Raw genomic sequence first — 18,671 nt, 5'->3', positions numbered from 1 at the left:
TTTGAAATAAAGCTCTTCTTTCACTATTTGCTGACTCATCTTTGACTTTGTTCTCACGATGGTGTCAACAGCCTGGACACCACGGCTGGGGTCGAGATCCCACCAGTGTCCAGGGACCTCCCCCAGCCCACCAGTATCAGATTCCATTCCATTGCTCAAATCACAAAACATCGAGTGGAGAGTTCTCCTTGGAGACGACAAAGTAAAGATTCTGTGGCATGGTGGCCAGTTAGGCCACTGGAAGCATGGCAAAATATTGAAAATGAGGGATTAGGTGACAGTGTAGTAACTGCTGAATACTAAATACTTGATCCAGGCCCCATTCCCTGGAGATTGACAGGGAGACACATTGTCCAGGTAGTAGTGGAGAAATGCTTTCTGGGTATCTGACCAGCCTTTGTGGAAAGAACTGGCACCATCCTGCAGATGTAACCACCTGATGGGTTCTTCCTGACCAATGTACACACAAACTCAATTCATGGAGACCATGGCACTGCAGGAAAGAGTTTCATTGACACAGGCCAGCCACGACATGTGGGAGACAGAGTTATTACTCAAACCAATCTCACTGAAGGCTTGGAGGTAAGGGGTTTTTCAAAGATAGTTTGTTGGGGAGGGGGCTAGGGCTTGCGCGGTGCTGATCGTTGGGGATGAAATCACAGGGGCATGGAAAATGGCCCTCCTGCATGGAGTCAGCTTCTGGGTGGGGGCTAAGGGACTGGTTGATTTTTGGGCCAGATGGTGCCTTCCAGCAGTCAGAAATGCAAAAGCCTGAAAAGACATCTCAAGAGGCCAATCTTAGGTTCTACAATAGTGATGTTCTTCACAGCAGTAATTGGGGAAGCTGCCAATCTTGTGACTTCTGGAATAATGGCTGGTAATTATTTAACGAGGCATACATCTTAGCAGAAATCAGGCCCCTTTCATCCTTCTAACTTGGTGGCCTTTCATTCATTTTACAGGGGTAATTTAGTTTTGGGGAAGGTTATCATTTAAAGCAGCCTTTTTGGCTGTCCTCAACCTTTTTGTCACCAGGGACTGGTTTCATGGAAGACAATTTTTCCATGGAAGGGGGTGGTGGATGTTTTCCAGATGAAACTGTTCCACCTCAGGTCATCAGGCATCAGTTACAGTCTCATAAGGAGTGCGCAATCTGGATCACTCACATGAGCTGTATCACCACTCAGCTCTCACTCCAGCCTCAGGTATCAGCAAGACCTCACCAAAGATTACTGTTTAATTGTCTGTGTGTGTGTTTTTGTTTGTTTCAGGTAACAACTAATGTTGGAACTATGAAAAGCTCTTCTCTACTTTTAACAAAGCTTAGTCACAAACAGTTCCCCAGTTGATGAGAAAAACTAAAACAACAGAACAATTGAAAGTCCGAATCTGCAAGTTCATCTCTGAGAACCGAATCTTACAGCCACTCCAGATTTGTACTCCAAATGGATAGTTTGATTGTAGAAATCACATCCCTTCAGTCTGCCAATGTGATAACTGCCCAAGAGAAAGTGATGCCTACATTCATAGATAATCCCCTTTCCCCCATCCTATATATAACTGGAGTCAACAGCAGCTGGAGGAAAATGGCAAGAACTTGGCATCAAGATTAGGTTAGAATAACACTGCTGTAGACAGTTTATCAGCTCTTCAGCATATGTCCATTTTCCTTGAAGGATGAGCCTTTAGAAACCTCTGACAATAAAGTTTATTTTACATCCATTCCCTTGCCTATGATTTTTTCATACAAATCACAATTATAAAACTTTCTTGCTCCAGCTAAAAGCAGGAAACTCAATCATGAATGTGTTCACTAAATATATACCACAGAATGATAGCAACCAGTCTGAATGCATCACTTGATTCCAAAATTAAATGTTAGCCCTCAGTGGTGCAACTACATGTATCTCCAACTCTGGAAGCCACAGCAACATATTCCTGTTTCCTTGCAGGGAAACAGATCTATAAGCAGGGCGGCAGTCTCACACATGTACATTCCTGGGAAACTCAAGGAAACAATGATAGTGACGCAGGGCAGGCAAGCCCCCAAACTGAAAGAGTTTTGCTAATGTCGCCATTGGCTTTCTATGTTATTTGAAGACTGAGATCTCCATGAGGAATGAAGATAGGTAATGCCTAAGGCTGAGGCATGACCTCACTGGGTCACCTTAGCTGTGAAGTGAGGTCAGTTGTCACCTTGCAAACCTTTTGGTAATCCAAATCTTGGAATGATTTCTTTAAGAATTTAGACACTTCCAGTACTTTTCCTGTCCTTGTGGGGAAAGCTATCCACCTGTTGAAAGTGTCTATAAATACTAGCAAATCTTGTAGTTCCCTGTAAGGTGGCATCTCTGTTAAGTCTGTCTGCCAGTCTTCACCATGGTATGTTCCTTGGTGTTGTACAGGTTTAAGCAGGGATCGGGGTATGGGGTGGCTTCCTGAGTGGTAACCCTTTTGATAGTTTAGAACAGTCCCTTCCCCAAGAATATTTAGGAAACTAATTTGAATGGAAAATCCCGTCCCAAATGTGAGGAATCATGAAAATGTTTAATTATTTCCCATCTGTCAGCCTCAGGAATAGAGTTTGTTCTTTTCTAGCAACCATCCAGAGGGTCTCCCTGGAAGCCTTTTACTCAGTCCCTTTAATTTCCTTAGGGGTATAGTATGATGTCACTGGCACGGATGCAGTACCTGGTAGTAGCGCAGCAGCTTGAAATACCAGGGTTTCCTTAGCTGTGGCCTTAGCTGCTCTTTCCACCAGGGAATTTCCTCTAATAATAAAAGTGTCTCCCTTCTGGTGTCCCCTGCAGTGAGTAATTGTTATTTCTTTTGGAGTTGGACAGCATCTAAAAGTTCCAAGATCTGAGTAAAGTTGTATGGGGCATCCCTTGGCTTTTGATAGTCCCCTTTCCTTCCCTATGGCTGCATGAGCATGGAGCACCAGGAACCCACATTTAGAGTCGTCAGTCAACACATTGACTCTTGAGGGTTTTGGTTTTCTTCTTCTTTTTTTGAAACGGAGTCTTGCTGTGTCGCCCAGGCTGGAGTGCAGTGGCATGATCTCAGCTCACTGCAATCTCAGCTCACTGCAAACTCGGGGATTCTCATGTCCCAGCCTCCCAAGTAGCTAGGATTACAGGTGCCCCCCACCACACCCGGCTAATTTTTGTATTTTTAGTAGAGACGGGGTTTCGCCATGTTGGCTAGGCCGGTCTCGAACTCCCAACCTCAGGTGATCCACCCACCTTGGCCTCCCAAAGTGCTGGGATTACAGGGGTGAGCCACCGTGCCCAGCTTAAGTCTTTTCATGGTTGGAAGGCCCTAATTAGAGCAGCTAATTTCTGCTTTTGGAGCAGAAGTCTGAGAAGGTAAACCCTTGGCCTCAATGATTTCTTGTTGGCTAAGCTTCCTTTCTTACTCCCTCATGAATATAGCTATTTCCATCTCTAAACCACTCAACATTTGGGTTAGACAAGAGCTTGTCTTCAAGGTTGGGCCTTCTAGAGTAGAGCTCTTCCGTGGTTTCCACACAGCAGTCAATGAATTGGGGATCTGTTTCTTGAGACGTGAGGTGCAGCAACAGAGTAGCAGGGTTTAAAAATCAGCATACTTTCAGGGTAACATCTGGGGTGTCAAGCAGAAGGGTCTGATATTTAAGTAACTGGCCCCCTGTTAGCCATTGGTGTACTTTTGCCTCTAGGACCCTCTGTACTGTACTTCATGGGGTGGCAGGGGGTGGGGGTGGGGTGGTATGGCATCTAATTGTTGTCCCAAGGTAAACTTAGTGGTTTCTTCTAACAATAGAGTGATGGTAGCCACAGATCTCAAGCTTCCTGGTCACCCAGCTGCCACCTGGTCTAGCTGTTTAGAGAAATAAGCCACTGGTCCAAAGTCATTCCTCAGTCTTTGAGTTAGAAAATCCAAAGCTGTCCCTTGATATTCATCCACATAGAGGGTGAAAGGTTTTTCTAAGTCCGAGAGTCCTGAGGCAAGGGATGTCCCTGGCTTTTCTTTTAAGGCTAAGAATGCCTTTTGACATGTTCCAAGCTCCGACTCCTGGGTTCACACCATTCTCCCACCTCAGCCTCCTGAGTAGCTGGGACTACAGGCGCCCACAACCACAGCCAGCTAATTTTTTGTATTCTTAGTAGAGACGGGGTTTCACTGTGTTAGCCAGGATGGTCTGGATCTCCTGACCTCCTGATCCACCCGCCTCGGCCTCCCAAATTGCTGGGATTACAGACGTGAGCCACCGCACCCGGCCAACAATTTTTTTTTTTTTCTTTAATGAACAGAGCATCAGTGAATGATAGTGCAAGTTTAAGACACCTAATAGACAAGTTAAAGGAGTCCTCCAGGCAGAAGGAAACTGACACGGGATGAAAATCTGGATGAAAAAAAAAAAAGACACTAGAAATGACATCTACAAAGGCAAATATGTAATTTTAACATCTGACTGTTTAGCCGGGCACGATGGCTCACGCCTGGAATCCCGGCACTTTGGGAGGCCGAGGAAGGCGGATCACTTGAGGTCAGGAGTTCGAGACCAGCCTGGCCAATATGGTGAACCTTCCTCTCTACGACAAATTCAAAAATTAGTCAGATGTGGTGGCCCAAGCCTGTAATCTCTGCTACTCAGGAGTCTGAGTCAGAAGAATGACTCGAATCCGGAAAGCAGAGGTTGCGGTAAGCCAAGACTGTGCCACTGCCCTCCAGCCTGTCCGATAGAGTAAGACTCGTCTTAAAAACACCACCACCAACAACAACAAAAAAACAAAAACAAACAAACAAAAACACATCTGACTCTTGAAACAAAAGTAATAGAGATGGATTGTAAGGTTTATAACAGGTGTAAAGTAAAATGCATGACACTAGCATAAAGGCAGGGAGAGGAGTCATGTGAAGAGGTATGATTCCACTTGAAGGCAGACTGTGATGGGTTAATTTTTGTGGAAAGCAAGGCAGAATTTTTGAAGTTTGTTTCTTCAAATACTTTGTTTCCCATATATACAAGCTAGTTTGTGCTGCAGAGATCTTATTTTCTAGGAGGCTCGGAGGGGGACCTTCTGCTGTCTGTCCTCATGGGATGCACAAGACACAAGGGAACAGTCTTTCACTTTTAAATACAGTGATAGGTCTGAGGAGATAGATACAGCTGCAATTTTTTTTTTTTTTAAATGAGATGGGATTCTCACTGGTCTTGAACTTCTGAGCTCAGTGGAGGCTTCCCCTACGTCGGCCTATCAAAGTGTTGGGATTAATAGGCGTGAGGCACTGCACCCGGCCACAGCCACCACCATTTAAAATCACGTCCTTGGGTGGTCTCGAACCACCAACCTTATGGTTAACAGCCGAACGCGCTAACCGACTGCGCCACAGAGACAACGTCAATTGTCTACTTTCATGTCTATATACATTAAGCAATCACAAAACCCTAGGGGTTGCCATTCGCTTTCGGCGGGACAACTGTGCAGACTACAAAGCTTCGGAAAACCGGAGAGGCTGAGTCGACTAATCGTCTTGCTGCACGTTAGAAACGCGTGCATTGCGTGACTCTGAAGCCAGAAGGGCGGCCGAATGGCCTTCACCCTGCGTTCACCCTCGCCTGCTTCAGAAGCCAGTGCCTCTGGAAATGCCTGGATCTGCGACCCCAGCCTGAGCCAAGTGGGGCCCAAGGGAAGCTGAACTCCCCGACGGCTCTCACGGTAGCTCTTTCTGTTTTTTTGCGCCGCCTTCAGGCAGTCATCTGCTCCGCTTGCTCTCCCTTCACTCAACTCGGCTTCAGTAGATGGGGTCGGTGGGGCGGGAGCGGGAAAGAGGCAGGGGAGTCAAAAGGGAAAACGTGAAAAGGAGGAGGGAGAAGCAGGGGAGACCAGGACTAGCCAATGGGACAGCCCAGGATGCCCGTGCAGAGGGCACCGGCTGGATGCAGAGAAGATGGGACAAGTATCAGAATGGAGAGGGGGAAATGGGGAGAAGATGTGAGAGAAAATCACAAGAACCTGTAGCTGCCCAAGAATAAAGAAGTAAAAATCGCATAATGTTTTTACATTAATAAAAATAAAATCGGGGGACCAGGGGCAGTGGCTCACGCCTGTAATCCCAGCACTTTGGGAGGCCGAGGTGGGTGGATCACTCACTTGAAGTCAGGAGTTCGAGACCAGCCGGGCCAACATGGTGAAAGCCCGTCTCTACTACAAATACAAAAATTAGCTGGGCGTGGTGGCGCACGCTTGTAGTCTCAGCTACTCAGGAGGCTGAGACAGGAGAATCGCTTGAACCTAAGAGGCGGAGGTAGCAGTGAGCCGAGATCGTGCCACTGCCCTCCAGCCTGGGCGACAAAGCGAAATTCTGTCTCTCAAAAAAATATATAAATAAATAATAGAGGGGTGGGGAAGCAAAACGATGGGCAGTAGGTGTGGGGCGCCTTGGGATTCTCTAGTGGTTGGTAGTCTGCATTGTGCCTGCAGCAACCTCTGTTCTAATCCGAATCCTGGTACAGTCAGACTCTATCTTGGACCCACTGGGGCGAACCCACGTGTCTTTTGGTTTGCTTTTGATTCCTGCAGCAGCTGCGGCCTTTATCTGCAGCCAGAAAGCCGGAAAGCAGGGTTTACCGCTGGCCCCACAGCGCCATATTGTCTGGGGAAAAGAAGGAAACCCAAGAGTACACAAACAACGGCCCAAAGAGAAACCTTCCAAGTGCTCTATGCCTCACCGTTTAGCAGAAAATATCAAGCAACTCTCAACCTAGCTGGTCTGTAGCTTCCACGAATGAAATAATATATTTATTGCAGTCTTGCTGGTTGAGATATTTCAAATATTTGGTGGAGCTTTTAATGAGAGAGAGAGACACTCTCGAGTGTGGAAGAAAAAATGAGGGGATGTGAAGATGAAGCGACTTTAGGACAGAAAAAAAAGAGACAAGCCATGTAAACGTTTTCGGGTGGGCGTGAGGCGATGTCAGTCTTGAACCCCGTTATGTCAGGTAAAGAGCGCAGCCTCTTCTAGCACAAACACCGTTTCCCACATGGAGGAAATCACAGGAATCAGCAATTCTAGAGTGCGATGAAGAAGCTTCACTCTGGGAGAACCCCCTTCGTGACCACGGTCTCTCCCCTGCCAGGTAAAGTGGAAATGAGCACATGGCCTGCAGGGACAGCACACCCTCCTCGCCCTGGCCGGTCGCTCAGAGTCACCACCCTCCCCACTGCCGCCCCTCGCCATTCTTCCAAACCACTCTCCACCAAAGATTCCACCGACAGTCACCCCACAAGACAACCCAGGCCGCCTCTCAGCAGCGGCTCCCGCCCCGCAGCCACCGCGCCCTCTCACCCCCCCGCGGTTCTGCCCGCCGCCTCTGCCGAGTCTGCGCACTTCACCTCCCTGGCTCCCGCTCTCCCCTGAGCTTACAGTGGACTCGGGGTTCTTCCGAACCCCTCTTGGGAGTACTGAATGGAAAAGGGGGAGCGTGCGCAAGTGCTTGGTAGAGTGTAGACATCGTGGGATTTGACTGTGGTACCATCGCTTCGACGTCCTAGTGCTGATTTTTCCACCTGCCTTCTGCTTAGGGCACCGGCAGCAGTTTTCCATCTGTGCCTACTCCACCTGCTGTCCTTGTTGGGTCAGCGAACATCGCCTCCCTCTACCGCTCAATCAGCAAACGGGACCGCCCTCGAGGACCTCACCCGCCGCTTACCACCCTAACAAATTCACGGGCATCGCCTCCGGTCGCCTCTTCCCAAGGCCTAAGGAGCGCCTTCGCTGGCAACGGAGGTGAGGAGGCTCCGCTGACTGGCTGGTGCCCGTGTCCGGGTCTGCCACAAACGCCAAGACTTGGCTTGGCCTCTCTCTTAGTTGTTCGCAGCTCAGCCCGATAGGCGCCTCCGGGGTGGCGACGGGAAAGAGTGTGGGCTTATTGGGTGCAGCTCCATGGGGGCTGGCATCTCTGCCCGGCTGTGTACACCGGAGCGAGACGCTCCGTCGCTCTCTAAAGCTGCTCCCGCGGATGACGGACACGGAGATAAATAGGAACGGTGTGTCGTGAGAGGTGGTCCACCAGGACTTGCCCTCCTTCGCCCGGCTTTGCCCCTCGCTGCGGAGACTGTTCTGTTTCTGGCCCTTGTAGCAGGCCAGCTGACAGCGTAGTGAAGGAAGATTCCTGCGGGAGGGCGGCCAGTGTAAAACAATTCCCTGACCGGGAATCGAACCCGGGCCGCGGCGGTGAAAGCGCCGAATCCTAGCCACTAGACCACCAGGGACACACAGGAGGGAGCTTTCTCTCCCTTCTTCCGTCAGAAGCGACAGCTTCCCTGAGCTCTGGGACGACTTGGGCTTTGTGAGGGTCGCTCTTTGCTCCTGGAGTCTCTCACAAGGCCATTCCCTCCCTGCTTTCTTCAAAAAAAGAGCCTGCAGGCGACACACCGAGGGCTCCGCGAGGGACACCAAGGCCACGAGTCCCGAGTCCTGGAGCGAGTTGCAGCGACCCGGCCGCAGCTCACCACTGGACTAGAGATGCGCCTTTGCGAGGCGGCAGCAAGTGACCAGCCGGTCGTGGGTCGCCGGGTCCGGAGCCGCGCACCAGGTTGCCAGGAGGAGGCGGGAGCGCGGAGGCGCCCGGGGTGAGACGGGGGCACCCTCTGCATCATAAAGGACCCAGACGCCAGCACCCTCAACGTCATAAGGAATCCGACGGATGCGGAAACCGAGACGGGCTGGATGGGAAACTCTTTCCAGGAAGGCTCCGGGGCCCTCAGCTGGTCTCCGACCTTCCCCTGCAACCTGTGACACCTGCCATATTCCCATCTTAGGCGATGGCAACGCCACCCTTCCGTTTGCTCCGGGCAAAACTTCGAGAGTTCCCTCTGACGCTGGAGATTTTTCCTCAGATCCAAGAGCCAACTGGTCATCAATTCGTGATTTCCCATCGGCTAAGTGCGTGGGTATTGAGCTACACGCGAGTCTCTCCACCTCTGCGGAATGGCTACTTCGGGGTAGGGGAGGGGCCCTCCCGTGGATTGTAAGGTGTTTAGCAGCAGCCGTCGCCTCCGCTGACTAGATACATGCCAGGGGGTTAACATTCTCCCTCCCCGCTTCCCCCATTCGTGACCTAGTGTCCCAGCGGGGATGGGAGAGGCGTGTAAGGGCGAAGTTGCCCCCTCTTGAGAACCATTGATGCGCGTTGTCCTGCTCTGACCTTGTGCAGAGGACTCTCCAGATAAAGGCTGAGGGGTCGATCCAGCTTGAGACCCCCTCGCTCCCCCGCACAGTCGGAGCTTAGGATTGGAGGTTTTTAACATCTCTACGTCATGAGATTCGAAACCTTTAGGTCTTTTCTTCCGTTCTGTCCTCCAAATCGGCCTCTTCCGAGCCTGTTGACCAGGGCCAGCCAGGCAGAGGGCTGGGTTCGCTCAACGAGGCTCCTCTTGGCCCTCCTGGAGCTTCAGGCCTCTTTCGGTTGCAGAGAAGCTTTATGGGCCACTTCCTTCGGCATCCCCGGGGGCAGGTGCGCGGTGCCCCTGGAAGAAGAGGGTTTGACCGCGGTTCTCGACCCCCGGCGCCCAACTTCCACCTCGGTGCGCGCGCTCTTCCAGGCTCCTGATGGTCCCACTCGCCGGGAGTTAGGTGTCGGGTCAGCATGAGTTCCCGAGACGCCCAGGCCCGGAAGGACACGTAGGGGAAACCAGCTGCTCACTTTGGTCTTGTCCGCAACGGACCCCTTTCTGCCGGGAAAGAAAGGCGGCGAGTCCTGTCCTGTTGGGTAGGTGGAAGAGAGATCAAAGGGAAGACAAGAAAAATCCTGGGAGGTTTCCGGATCTAAAGTTACCATGAAGTCGACCTAACCTCCTCTGGAGGTCCTCCCAGTCCTCCCGTGGCTGGCGATGGTGAATCGAGTTTCCGTCTCCAGTTTCCCAAGGCGGACAAACCCGACACAATGGGCCTGTCCACTATCTTCTTTCATATACACAAAATGTCAGCTCTTCCTGTTTCTGACTGGCAATATCCCGCCTGATGACCAGCTTAGCAAATTAGAGACCCTCCATGGGACTTCATCTCTGTCTTAGTTCGGGCTTCTATAACAATGTACCATAAACTGGGTGGCTGATTCACAACAGAAATTGATTTCTCACAGTTCTGGAGGTTGGAAGTCCGAGATCAAGGTGCCGACGTGGTAGGGTTATGGTGAGGACCTTTGGTCTGGTTGTAGACTGCCACCTTCTCATTGTATCCTCAGGGGGCAGAAAGAGGGCGAGAGAGCTCCCCAGGGTCCCTTTTATGAGGGCATTAGTCCCATTCAGACTAATGGGACTAAATCCAGACTCTGTGCTGAGTGTTGTGGATTTTTTGCATGTTCATACTCCCCGCAGGCAACTGGAGATGTATTGTCCCCAGAGGGTACAATAGAGAATCTTCCGTCACAAGTCAGCAACCAGCATATGTGAGTGACAGCATGTGTCCCACTCAGAAATGAGAGTGTATTAGTCCGTTTTCATGCTGCTGACAAATACATCACAGAGTCCAGGACCAAAAAGAGGTTTTAATTGGACTTACATTTCCATATGACTGGGGAGGCCTCAGAATCATGGCGGGAGGCAAAAGGCACTTCTTACAAGGCAGCAGCAAGAGAAAATGAGGAAGAAGCCAAAGCAGAAACCCCTGAGAAACCCAGCAGATAGTGAGACTTACTCGCTATCAGGAGAATAGCACAGGAAAGACCCGCCCCCATGATTCAATTACCTCCTCCTAAGTCCCTCCCACAACACATGGGAATTCTGGGAGATACAATTCAAGTTGAGATTTGGGTGAGGGCACGGCCAAACCATATCAGAAAGGGATGAAGTGACAGCATATCCTGATGTGTGTGATGGTTTCATGAGTTATTATCTATTTCAAAATTTATTGCAATGTGTGGAAAAGAACAAGGACTTGTACTATCTGACTTTAAGGTTTACTATAAGCTATTAGACACAAGGCATCAGGAGTGACAAACGGATAAACAGCCTGAGTTAGAAGACCTGAAATTGATCCACAGCTATACGGTCAATAAATGGGTTTTCAATAAAAGCAGTTCAATAAAAGAAAATAAATCATTTTAATTAATGAACTTCTATATGGATGTGGGGAGACCAACAATGTTATTCTCCCTCACACTACACACAAAAGTAATTTCAGCCGCATTGCACACCAAAACTTAAAAGTTAAAGATATAAAGCATTTCAAGGATACTTTGTGACTTGTTGGCAGGCAAAGATTAGCCTACCAACAAGCAGGACACAGAAAAAATACATATATAAGAAAGACATGATAAATGAGACTTCATCAACATTAGCCACACCTTCTCATCAAAAGATACCACTAAGAAAGCGAAAAGGCAAGCAAGCCACAGACAGAGAGAAAATAGCCACAAAACGTATCTGACCTCCACACCCTGCAGTTATAATTATAGTGGTCTGGTACACTGCACCCAGTTTCTGCTGGATGGAGTATTTTCTGGGTGTCTCTAATGAGTAAGAGAGGGCCCCATGGGATATTCCTTCAGTTCCCAGATGAACAGTGGGAAAGACTCCACATTGACCATCCTCGGGGGCCTGAAAACCCAGGTCCTCAAGGAGGGTAGAGTATACCTGGACCCTGACCCAGACCCCTGGATGGGCTGTGCCAAGAGACCCAGCAAGGGAAGGGATTTCCTCCTGCCTCAGGTTCTCTGTTCTTCTGTGGTTAGACCACCTGAACCCAACTCCCTCCCCAAGCACTAGAGATGGGCTTTTCCAAGGGCTGGGGATCTTGCTGTCCTGAGGACAGCTGAGCAAGGGGGTCGAGGAGGAGCTTGGGTTGTGGAGGAGAGGAAACCGGGTAAGATGCGTGAAGCAGTTGGCTATACCAGGCACAGAGAGGACCCGCTGGGACCCAAGAGCCTGCATGTGAAGCCAGGCCTTGGGCCACCTTGTCTGTCAAGGGGCTGCCTACTTCCATGGTGTCTTCAAAGGGACTGTGGAAAGAGAGGCCTTCAGCCCACACCTCTGAATGCTTTTCCACCACAGCATGCCCTGTGGCCTTTATCCTGCTGGTGTGGAACAGTCAGACGCCTGCAGGGCTGCAGAGCCTCTGTACTGGGCGGCATCCCAGCCTGAGTGCCAGAGCTCAGAGGGCAGGCCCCCGAGCAAGCAGAGAGGAGGGCACCTTTTGGACAGAACGTGTGGGACAAGAGCGATGGCTCATCCGTTCAGGTTCCTCACAAAATGAGTCAGGAAGATCAGGGCGCCGGCCTGATTTCCCAGGCAGGGCTGAAAGCAGACAACCGGAGGGAGAGCAGCACCTGGGCCAATGAGGTAGAAGACAGAAGACCACAGTGTACTCCTGCCCTCAACCTCACCCCCTCCCACCCACATCCTTCACACTCCCTGACCACCTTCCTCAGAAGTGTAATAGGAATCCAGATTCCCCCTGTCCTAGTTGCTGCAGGAGGCACAGTAGCCTGATGGAGCCTGAGGCAGGTGTGGGAAGATGTGGATTGTCTAACTGGAGGTTGGGAGTCCAGGGTGTAGAAGCAGCTTGGAGTGCAGGATTTGGTGGTACGTGTGTGGCAGTAGGCAAAAGAAAGAGACAACTGGCCGGGCGCGGTGGCTCACGCCTGTAATCCCAACACTTTGGGAGACCGAGGCGGGCGGATCACGAGGTCAGATGAAGACCACGGTAAAACCCCGTCTCTACTAGAAATACAAAAAAGTAGCCGGGCGTGATGGCGGGTGCCTGTAGTCCCAGCTACTGGGGAGGCAGAGGCAGGAGAATGGCGTGAACCCGGGAGGCGGAGCTTGCAGTGATCTGAGATCGCGCCACTGCACTCCAGCCTGGGTGACAGAGCAAGACTCTGACTCAAAAAAAAAAAAAAAAAGAAAAGAAAAAAAGAAAAGAAAAGAAAGAGACAACTGAGCCACTTGAAATACCATGAGAATTCAAATTTAGAAAATTCCCGGGGAACTATGCATGCAGGCACTCACCAGATCCACAAAACAGCTGCTGCATAACTGCATGTTGCAAGCAAGCCCTAAATTGCTGATTTTGAAACAGCCTGATGGGTTCACAAAGACAATTTCTGAATAGTCTTAAGAGCAGAGGTGCACTAAAGCCACTGTGCCCTGCAGGCCCGGATCCCAGTAAGTTCTTTAAGGAGTAAGTCTTACTTCCATTTATGGAAGATTTTTGGAGTTGTCCTTGGTCACCCCCAGGAATGTTTTGGTTAGGAGTAGAATTTTAGATGTCATCAATTTAAAAATTAAAACTAAAACGCTGGAACTCATAGAGAGATAAAATTAAGAGAATACATTCACTATCCTGAGTAGAAAGATTTCTTATAGAACATAACAGGCTTTAAAAATAAAGAAAAAATATGGCAAAATTTCATCAAATTAAATGCTTTGAGAACTAAAATTAAAATCCAAAGCCACCCAACCAACTGGACAGACTGCTTCTTGGCCAAGGAGACCCCAGAGAAGTCTTAAATACTGAGTTCCTGCCCAGTATTTGGAATCTCAGACACCTCTCCTTATACTCTCTCCCTTTGTGGTTTAGACACAACTGACCAGCATTATTGTTAAAATAGAGATCCTAAGACTGACAGAACAGACTCCTTGCAGTAGTAAGATACGGTATGATAAACGAGACCTAAGGCCACGCCAGGCAAGGTGGAGTCATGCGCCCCTCGACTTAAAGAATAAACTATGTTCTAATTGCCGCAGGTTTTTTTCTTCTTCCTTTTTTTCTCTGGCTAAACAAGCACTGGCCTTGAGATAAGCAATGTTGAAGCACTTGCAGCTCACCCATTACCATAAACTGACTGAGCCCTCCCTACATAAGCCATAACTACAGCTTTGATTGGACAAGAGACTGATTTCAGTAACTTCCCCTTGATAAGAGAGCACTGGCTGTGGACTGGTTCTAGACAGTTTACAGAGGCTGTGTACTTGATTGCCTTTGTGTCCCTGCTTCCCCTTTTGAAGCATAGGGCCTAATTATAATGTATTTAAATGTTGTCTCCACTCCAAAGTGAACATGGGTTGCATGTAACAGGCATGTTTACTCAGCATGCATGCAGCAGGATCCCTTCATGAATATTCAGAGCTCCTCCTATTCCCTGTTGAATATGTATATGTGGCCCACCACATCAACATAAATCCCTGTTCCCCCCTCCCCTCCCTGGAAACATACTTTTCAGGTTTCAGCAAGAGGGTATGCCTCCCTGTCTGTCGGAATGGCCACCTTGCAGGCTGTAACCCTTCATAAAAAATAAAATCTCCCTTCTAAATTTATAAATTGTGTGATTTTTCAGTTGACAGCTTTCAGTCAGACTTTTCACTGACTGGGAAAATTCATTTGCAATATATTTATTTTAAAAATGACTCCTCAGGATACAAAATTCTTGTGCAAAAATCACAAGCATTCTTATACACCAATAACAGACAAACAGAGAGCCAAATCATGAGTGAACTCCCATTCACAATTGCTTCAAAGAGAATAAAATACCTAGGAATCCAACTTACAAGGGATGTGAAGGACCTCTTCAAGGAGAACTACAAAACACTGCTCAACAAAATAAAAGAGGATACAAACAAATGGAAGAACATTCCACGCTCATGGGTAGGAAGAATCACTATCGGGAAAATGGTCATACTGCCCAAGGTAATTTATAGATTCCATGCCATCCCCATCAAGCTACCAATGACTTTCTTCACAGAATTGGAAAAAACTACTTTAAAGTTCATATGGAACCAAAAGAGAGCCCGCATCGCCATGTCAATCCTAAGCCAAAAGAACAAAGCTGGAGGCATCACGCTACCTGACTTCAAATGATACTACAAGGCTACAGTAACCAAAACAGCATGGTACTGGTACCAAAACAGAGATATAGACCAATGGAGGAGAACAGAGCCCTCAGAAATAATGCCACACATCTACAACTATCTGATCTTTGACAAACCTGACAAAAACAAGAAATGGGGAAAGGATTCCTTATTTAATAAATGGTGCTGGGAAAACTGGCTAGCCATATGTTGAAAGCTGAAACTGGATCCCTGTTCTCATTGCTTGCACCTGGGAGACACAGGTTGCAGTGAGCTGAGATTGAGCCATGGCACTCCAGCCTGGGTGACAGAACGAGACTACATCTCAATAATAATAATAATAGTAATAATTTACTGTTCTCATAAAAATTAGCGGATGGAGAATGGAGGCAAGCCGGTGCAAACCATGACAACTACTTTAGATTTTATTGTCAACTCATGAAAAACTCGTTCTCATTTTGTGTTTTTAAAAAATTCCACTCATACAGCCGTTTTCTCTACCGAAAAAGACTATAATCGCATTATTTCATCAGTGGAAGCTACAGACAAAGGGCCCTTGAGAGGCGGCATCTTCACCTACGGGAATGTTTCCTGCTCAATTGTGAGACAAAGAGCATGTCCAAGTTTTCCTATTGGCCAGGCCGCCCCCTAGTTTCTGCGCTGTGGGCTAAACTCCAGAAGCTGGCGCCCTTCAGGGCCAGAGGTTTCCTGTGCTCTCTGGAGGCTGCTAGGATTAAAGGCAAAGCAAACGACAGGTCTATTAGCCACAGTTGCAGGATAGAAAACAGTACTGTGACTCAGATTAGAACAGAGGTTGTGGCAACCACAACTACAAGTATTAACCACTACACGACCACAAAGTCTGCTGACAAGCATTGCACTTCTTCTATTTTTTTAATGTAAAAACACTCACACTATTTTATCTGGTTTATTCTAGGACGTCCGCAGATTTTCGTGCTTTTCTGTCTTTCATGTGCTTCTCCCTTTCTCTCCCCATTCTGCTACATAATTTTAAAAAAATCTCATCTCTCAGGATCCAGCCACTGCCTCTACAACAAGCCTCCTGGGAGGTCTCTTTGTCCCATTGACATCTCTGCCTTATTTCGCTCCTTCTTTTTCTTCTTTTTTTTCTTTTTTTCTTTTTCTTTTTCTTTTTTTTTTTTTGACGGAGTCTCGCTCTGTCGCCCAGGCTGGACTGCAGTAGCGCGATCTTGGCTCACTGCAACCTCCGCCTCCTGGGTTCAAGCGATTCTCCTGCCTCAGCCTCCCAAATAGGCGGAATAGCAGGTGCATGCCACCACATTTGGCTAATTTTTGTATTTTTAGTAGAGACGGGATTTCTCCATGTTAGCCAGGCTGGTCTTGAACTCTTGACCTCAAGCGATCCATCCGCCTCGGCCTCACAAAATGCTGGGATTACAGGCGTGTGCCAACGTGCCCGGCCAAATTTCAGGCCAACACCTGTTGACACACATTGCCAGACACACGGAATCCCTCGCGGAACACCGATGGGCCCACAGAACACGCGGAGGCCGCGGTCGCTGATGATGTGAGCAAATTCGGTTCACGGTGTCTGGGGTACAGCCCTGAGGGTTCACTGGCCACCTCTGCGCAAGGACCAGTCTCCGCCGCTCCCCTCATCTCCACGCAGATTCTTGCCCACACACCTCCCCTTTCTTTGGGCCGATGACGCCTCTTGGACCTCTGACGTGACTGTCCTGCCCGCAGCTTCTCTCCTTCCAAGAGCGTCATTTCTTGATCCTCTCCATAGTGGCTCAACGGTAAGCCCAAGGTCCAGCACGCGAATCAGGAAACTGATGGTTCTTAGGGTTTGCAGGGATCCTTCCAGTGAATAGATGAAAGTAACAGGTACCAGTATCAAAACTGCAGTGACTCACCAGAGACACTTCATGCTTGCCAGCTTGCTAAGCTGTTTGAGTCCAACAACTGCATGGGGTCCTGGGTTAGTCTCCTGCCGCTACTTTGGTGAGTGTTGTTGTCACTTTACCTTGTGGTGGCCAAGCCCCTAAATGCACTCTTGGGTTATGCAGTATAATTTTCAGCGTAAAAGACAAGTAAAGAGCCATAGCGAAGTGAAAAAGACCCACTTGCATTGGCCGGGAATTGAACCCGGGTCTCCCACGTGGGAGGCGATAATTCTACCCCTGAACCACCACTGCCTCTCTGCAGCCTCCTCCTGGAGGATAACAGAAAAGAGTAACCACAAAGATTTAGAAACTGTTCCAAGCGGTTTTTTCAAGTGTCGACTAAAAGCTAACAAAGACATCCAAACCAAATGTGTTTTTATAGGAAACTTTTATTAGACAACGTTATAAATATCAAAATAGCTCATTTGTTGGATCAAACTCTTAACTCTGAAAAAGGTCTTTCTACCTGCATTACAAACCCCTATAATAAAACATCAGAAATTCATTCATGTTTCTTTTTTCTAATCCTAAATCTTCCATCGTCAACCTCAAACTGCTGCCTTAGAGGTTCTGAGAAGGTAACCTAACTGGTAGTTTAGGTAAGTAAAGTTCAAATCCAGGGAGGAAATAAGAAGCAGAAGCAGAATTAGAAGAAAGAGGAAATAAAAGGACAGAACCAAGGTAGAGATAATGAAGAAACAAAGGTTGGTCCACTAAGTTAGTCTTTTGTCGTTGGTTTTTTTTTTGGCAAAAGAGTAATGATCGGTCTCGTAATCATTATAATACTATTATTTGTCTGCTTGAAGATGTATAAAGCATTTGAAGGAAATGTGATGTGAAAAGATTAAGAACCCTTGCCGTCAATGTTTCATTGTTTGGGAGAATCCCATTTCCTAAGTTAATATGCTTTGATGTGTTAGCTATGTAAGCAGTAGACTAGTTTAAGGAAATATTGACGGTCAAATATTAACATATTAGTCTTTTGATGAAGTTCAAATATTAGAGAGATTTCTTTCCTCAATTTTCAATGGAGACATTCAACTGAAGAGACAAATCCAGAGTTTTCTCCATATGTTGGGTCTGGGAGTCATTATGACTTTTTCAAAGACAGGAGCTGTGACATGGAATCATGCTTCTTCTCTAGCTGAGAAGCCAAGCTAGGTCCAGACTGAGTCATAAACTTGAGCCCACCAAGGAAATCATCCTTCACATTGACCTCGCAGAGCTTTGGCTGTTCTCTGTTCTTTGCCCAACACCCAAGACACACACCAGCTCTGGCCAACAAACCTTAACATATGATCTATATCAACCAAAGCTACACTTATTCCTAAATCTCCTTCTAAAATACAAACCTGTACTTTCTACTCTCAACTTCTAAATCTACCAAGGCCTCATATGCATCTGAGTCACAGATGCTAAAACTTAACTGGTTTTCTGAGGATTATTTGAGGAAGGGGTATGCATGCACATGTATATACATAATTCATGTGATTTAGGAATATTGACTCTATGACTTCCAGATGCAGATTTAGAACCTTTTTAAAAAATATTTTGTTTTTGTTGTCTTGCAAATCAGCCAGATCTGCAACTTAACCAGAGTAAAGCGAAACCAAGCGGGACCCTTAGGAAATGCGCTAAGATGTCATCCACTTTCAGTGTCAGCCTGTGAAAATTCAGGCGACAGAAGAGAATAAAGAGAATCTTAAGGAATTTCTGGAACCAAAGCTAATATTAAGCAGGCCTCTTGCTGGCAGACCAGTGGAAATTGTACCTGGTCAACAATCTATCTAGATTGAGGAGGTCTAAAATGTAGCCACAGGTTCAACTACTTTTCTGTTTGTTTCCCAACCTCGATTAAACTCACTAAATTTAGGGACCAAAAAAAAAAAAAAAAACCCACGACGTT

At 47.8% G+C, this 18,671-nt stretch overlaps 1 protein-coding gene and 2 non-coding genes across 3 annotated transcripts; 1 reads left to right on the top strand and 2 right to left on the bottom strand.

Annotated features, from left to right (window-relative positions):
* Window positions 1-8,189: 8,189 nt before the first annotated feature.
* TRNAE-UUC (transfer RNA glutamic acid (anticodon UUC)) lies at window positions 8,190-8,261 on the bottom strand. The gene has a single exon. It is a non-coding gene; the product is annotated as a tRNA-Glu (tRNA).
* Window positions 8,262-11,916: 3,655 nt separating this feature from the next.
* On the top strand, window positions 11,917-12,567 carry LOC100610419 (FAM231A/C-like protein). Its single transcript, XM_016955712.4, is given in 2 exon segments — window positions 11,917-12,243; window positions 12,245-12,567. Coding segments are annotated over 2 exon segments (507 nt in total). The 5' UTR covers window positions 11,917-11,971; the 3' UTR covers window positions 12,480-12,567.
* Window positions 12,568-16,946: 4,379 nt separating this feature from the next.
* On the bottom strand, window positions 16,947-17,017 carry TRNAG-CCC (transfer RNA glycine (anticodon CCC)). Its single transcript has one exon. It is a non-coding gene; the product is annotated as a tRNA-Gly (tRNA).
* Between the last annotated feature and the right edge of the window lie 1,654 nt (window positions 17,018-18,671).

Source organism: Pan troglodytes, chromosome 1 (genome assembly GCF_028858775.2).
Source record: "Pan troglodytes isolate AG18354 chromosome 1, NHGRI_mPanTro3-v2.0_pri, whole genome shotgun sequence".
In the NCBI taxonomy this organism is placed as follows: domain Eukaryota; kingdom Metazoa; phylum Chordata; class Mammalia; order Primates; family Hominidae; genus Pan; species Pan troglodytes.
The sequence above is the reverse complement of the archived record's forward strand: the minus strand, read 5'-3'. Positions and strand labels throughout refer to the sequence as shown.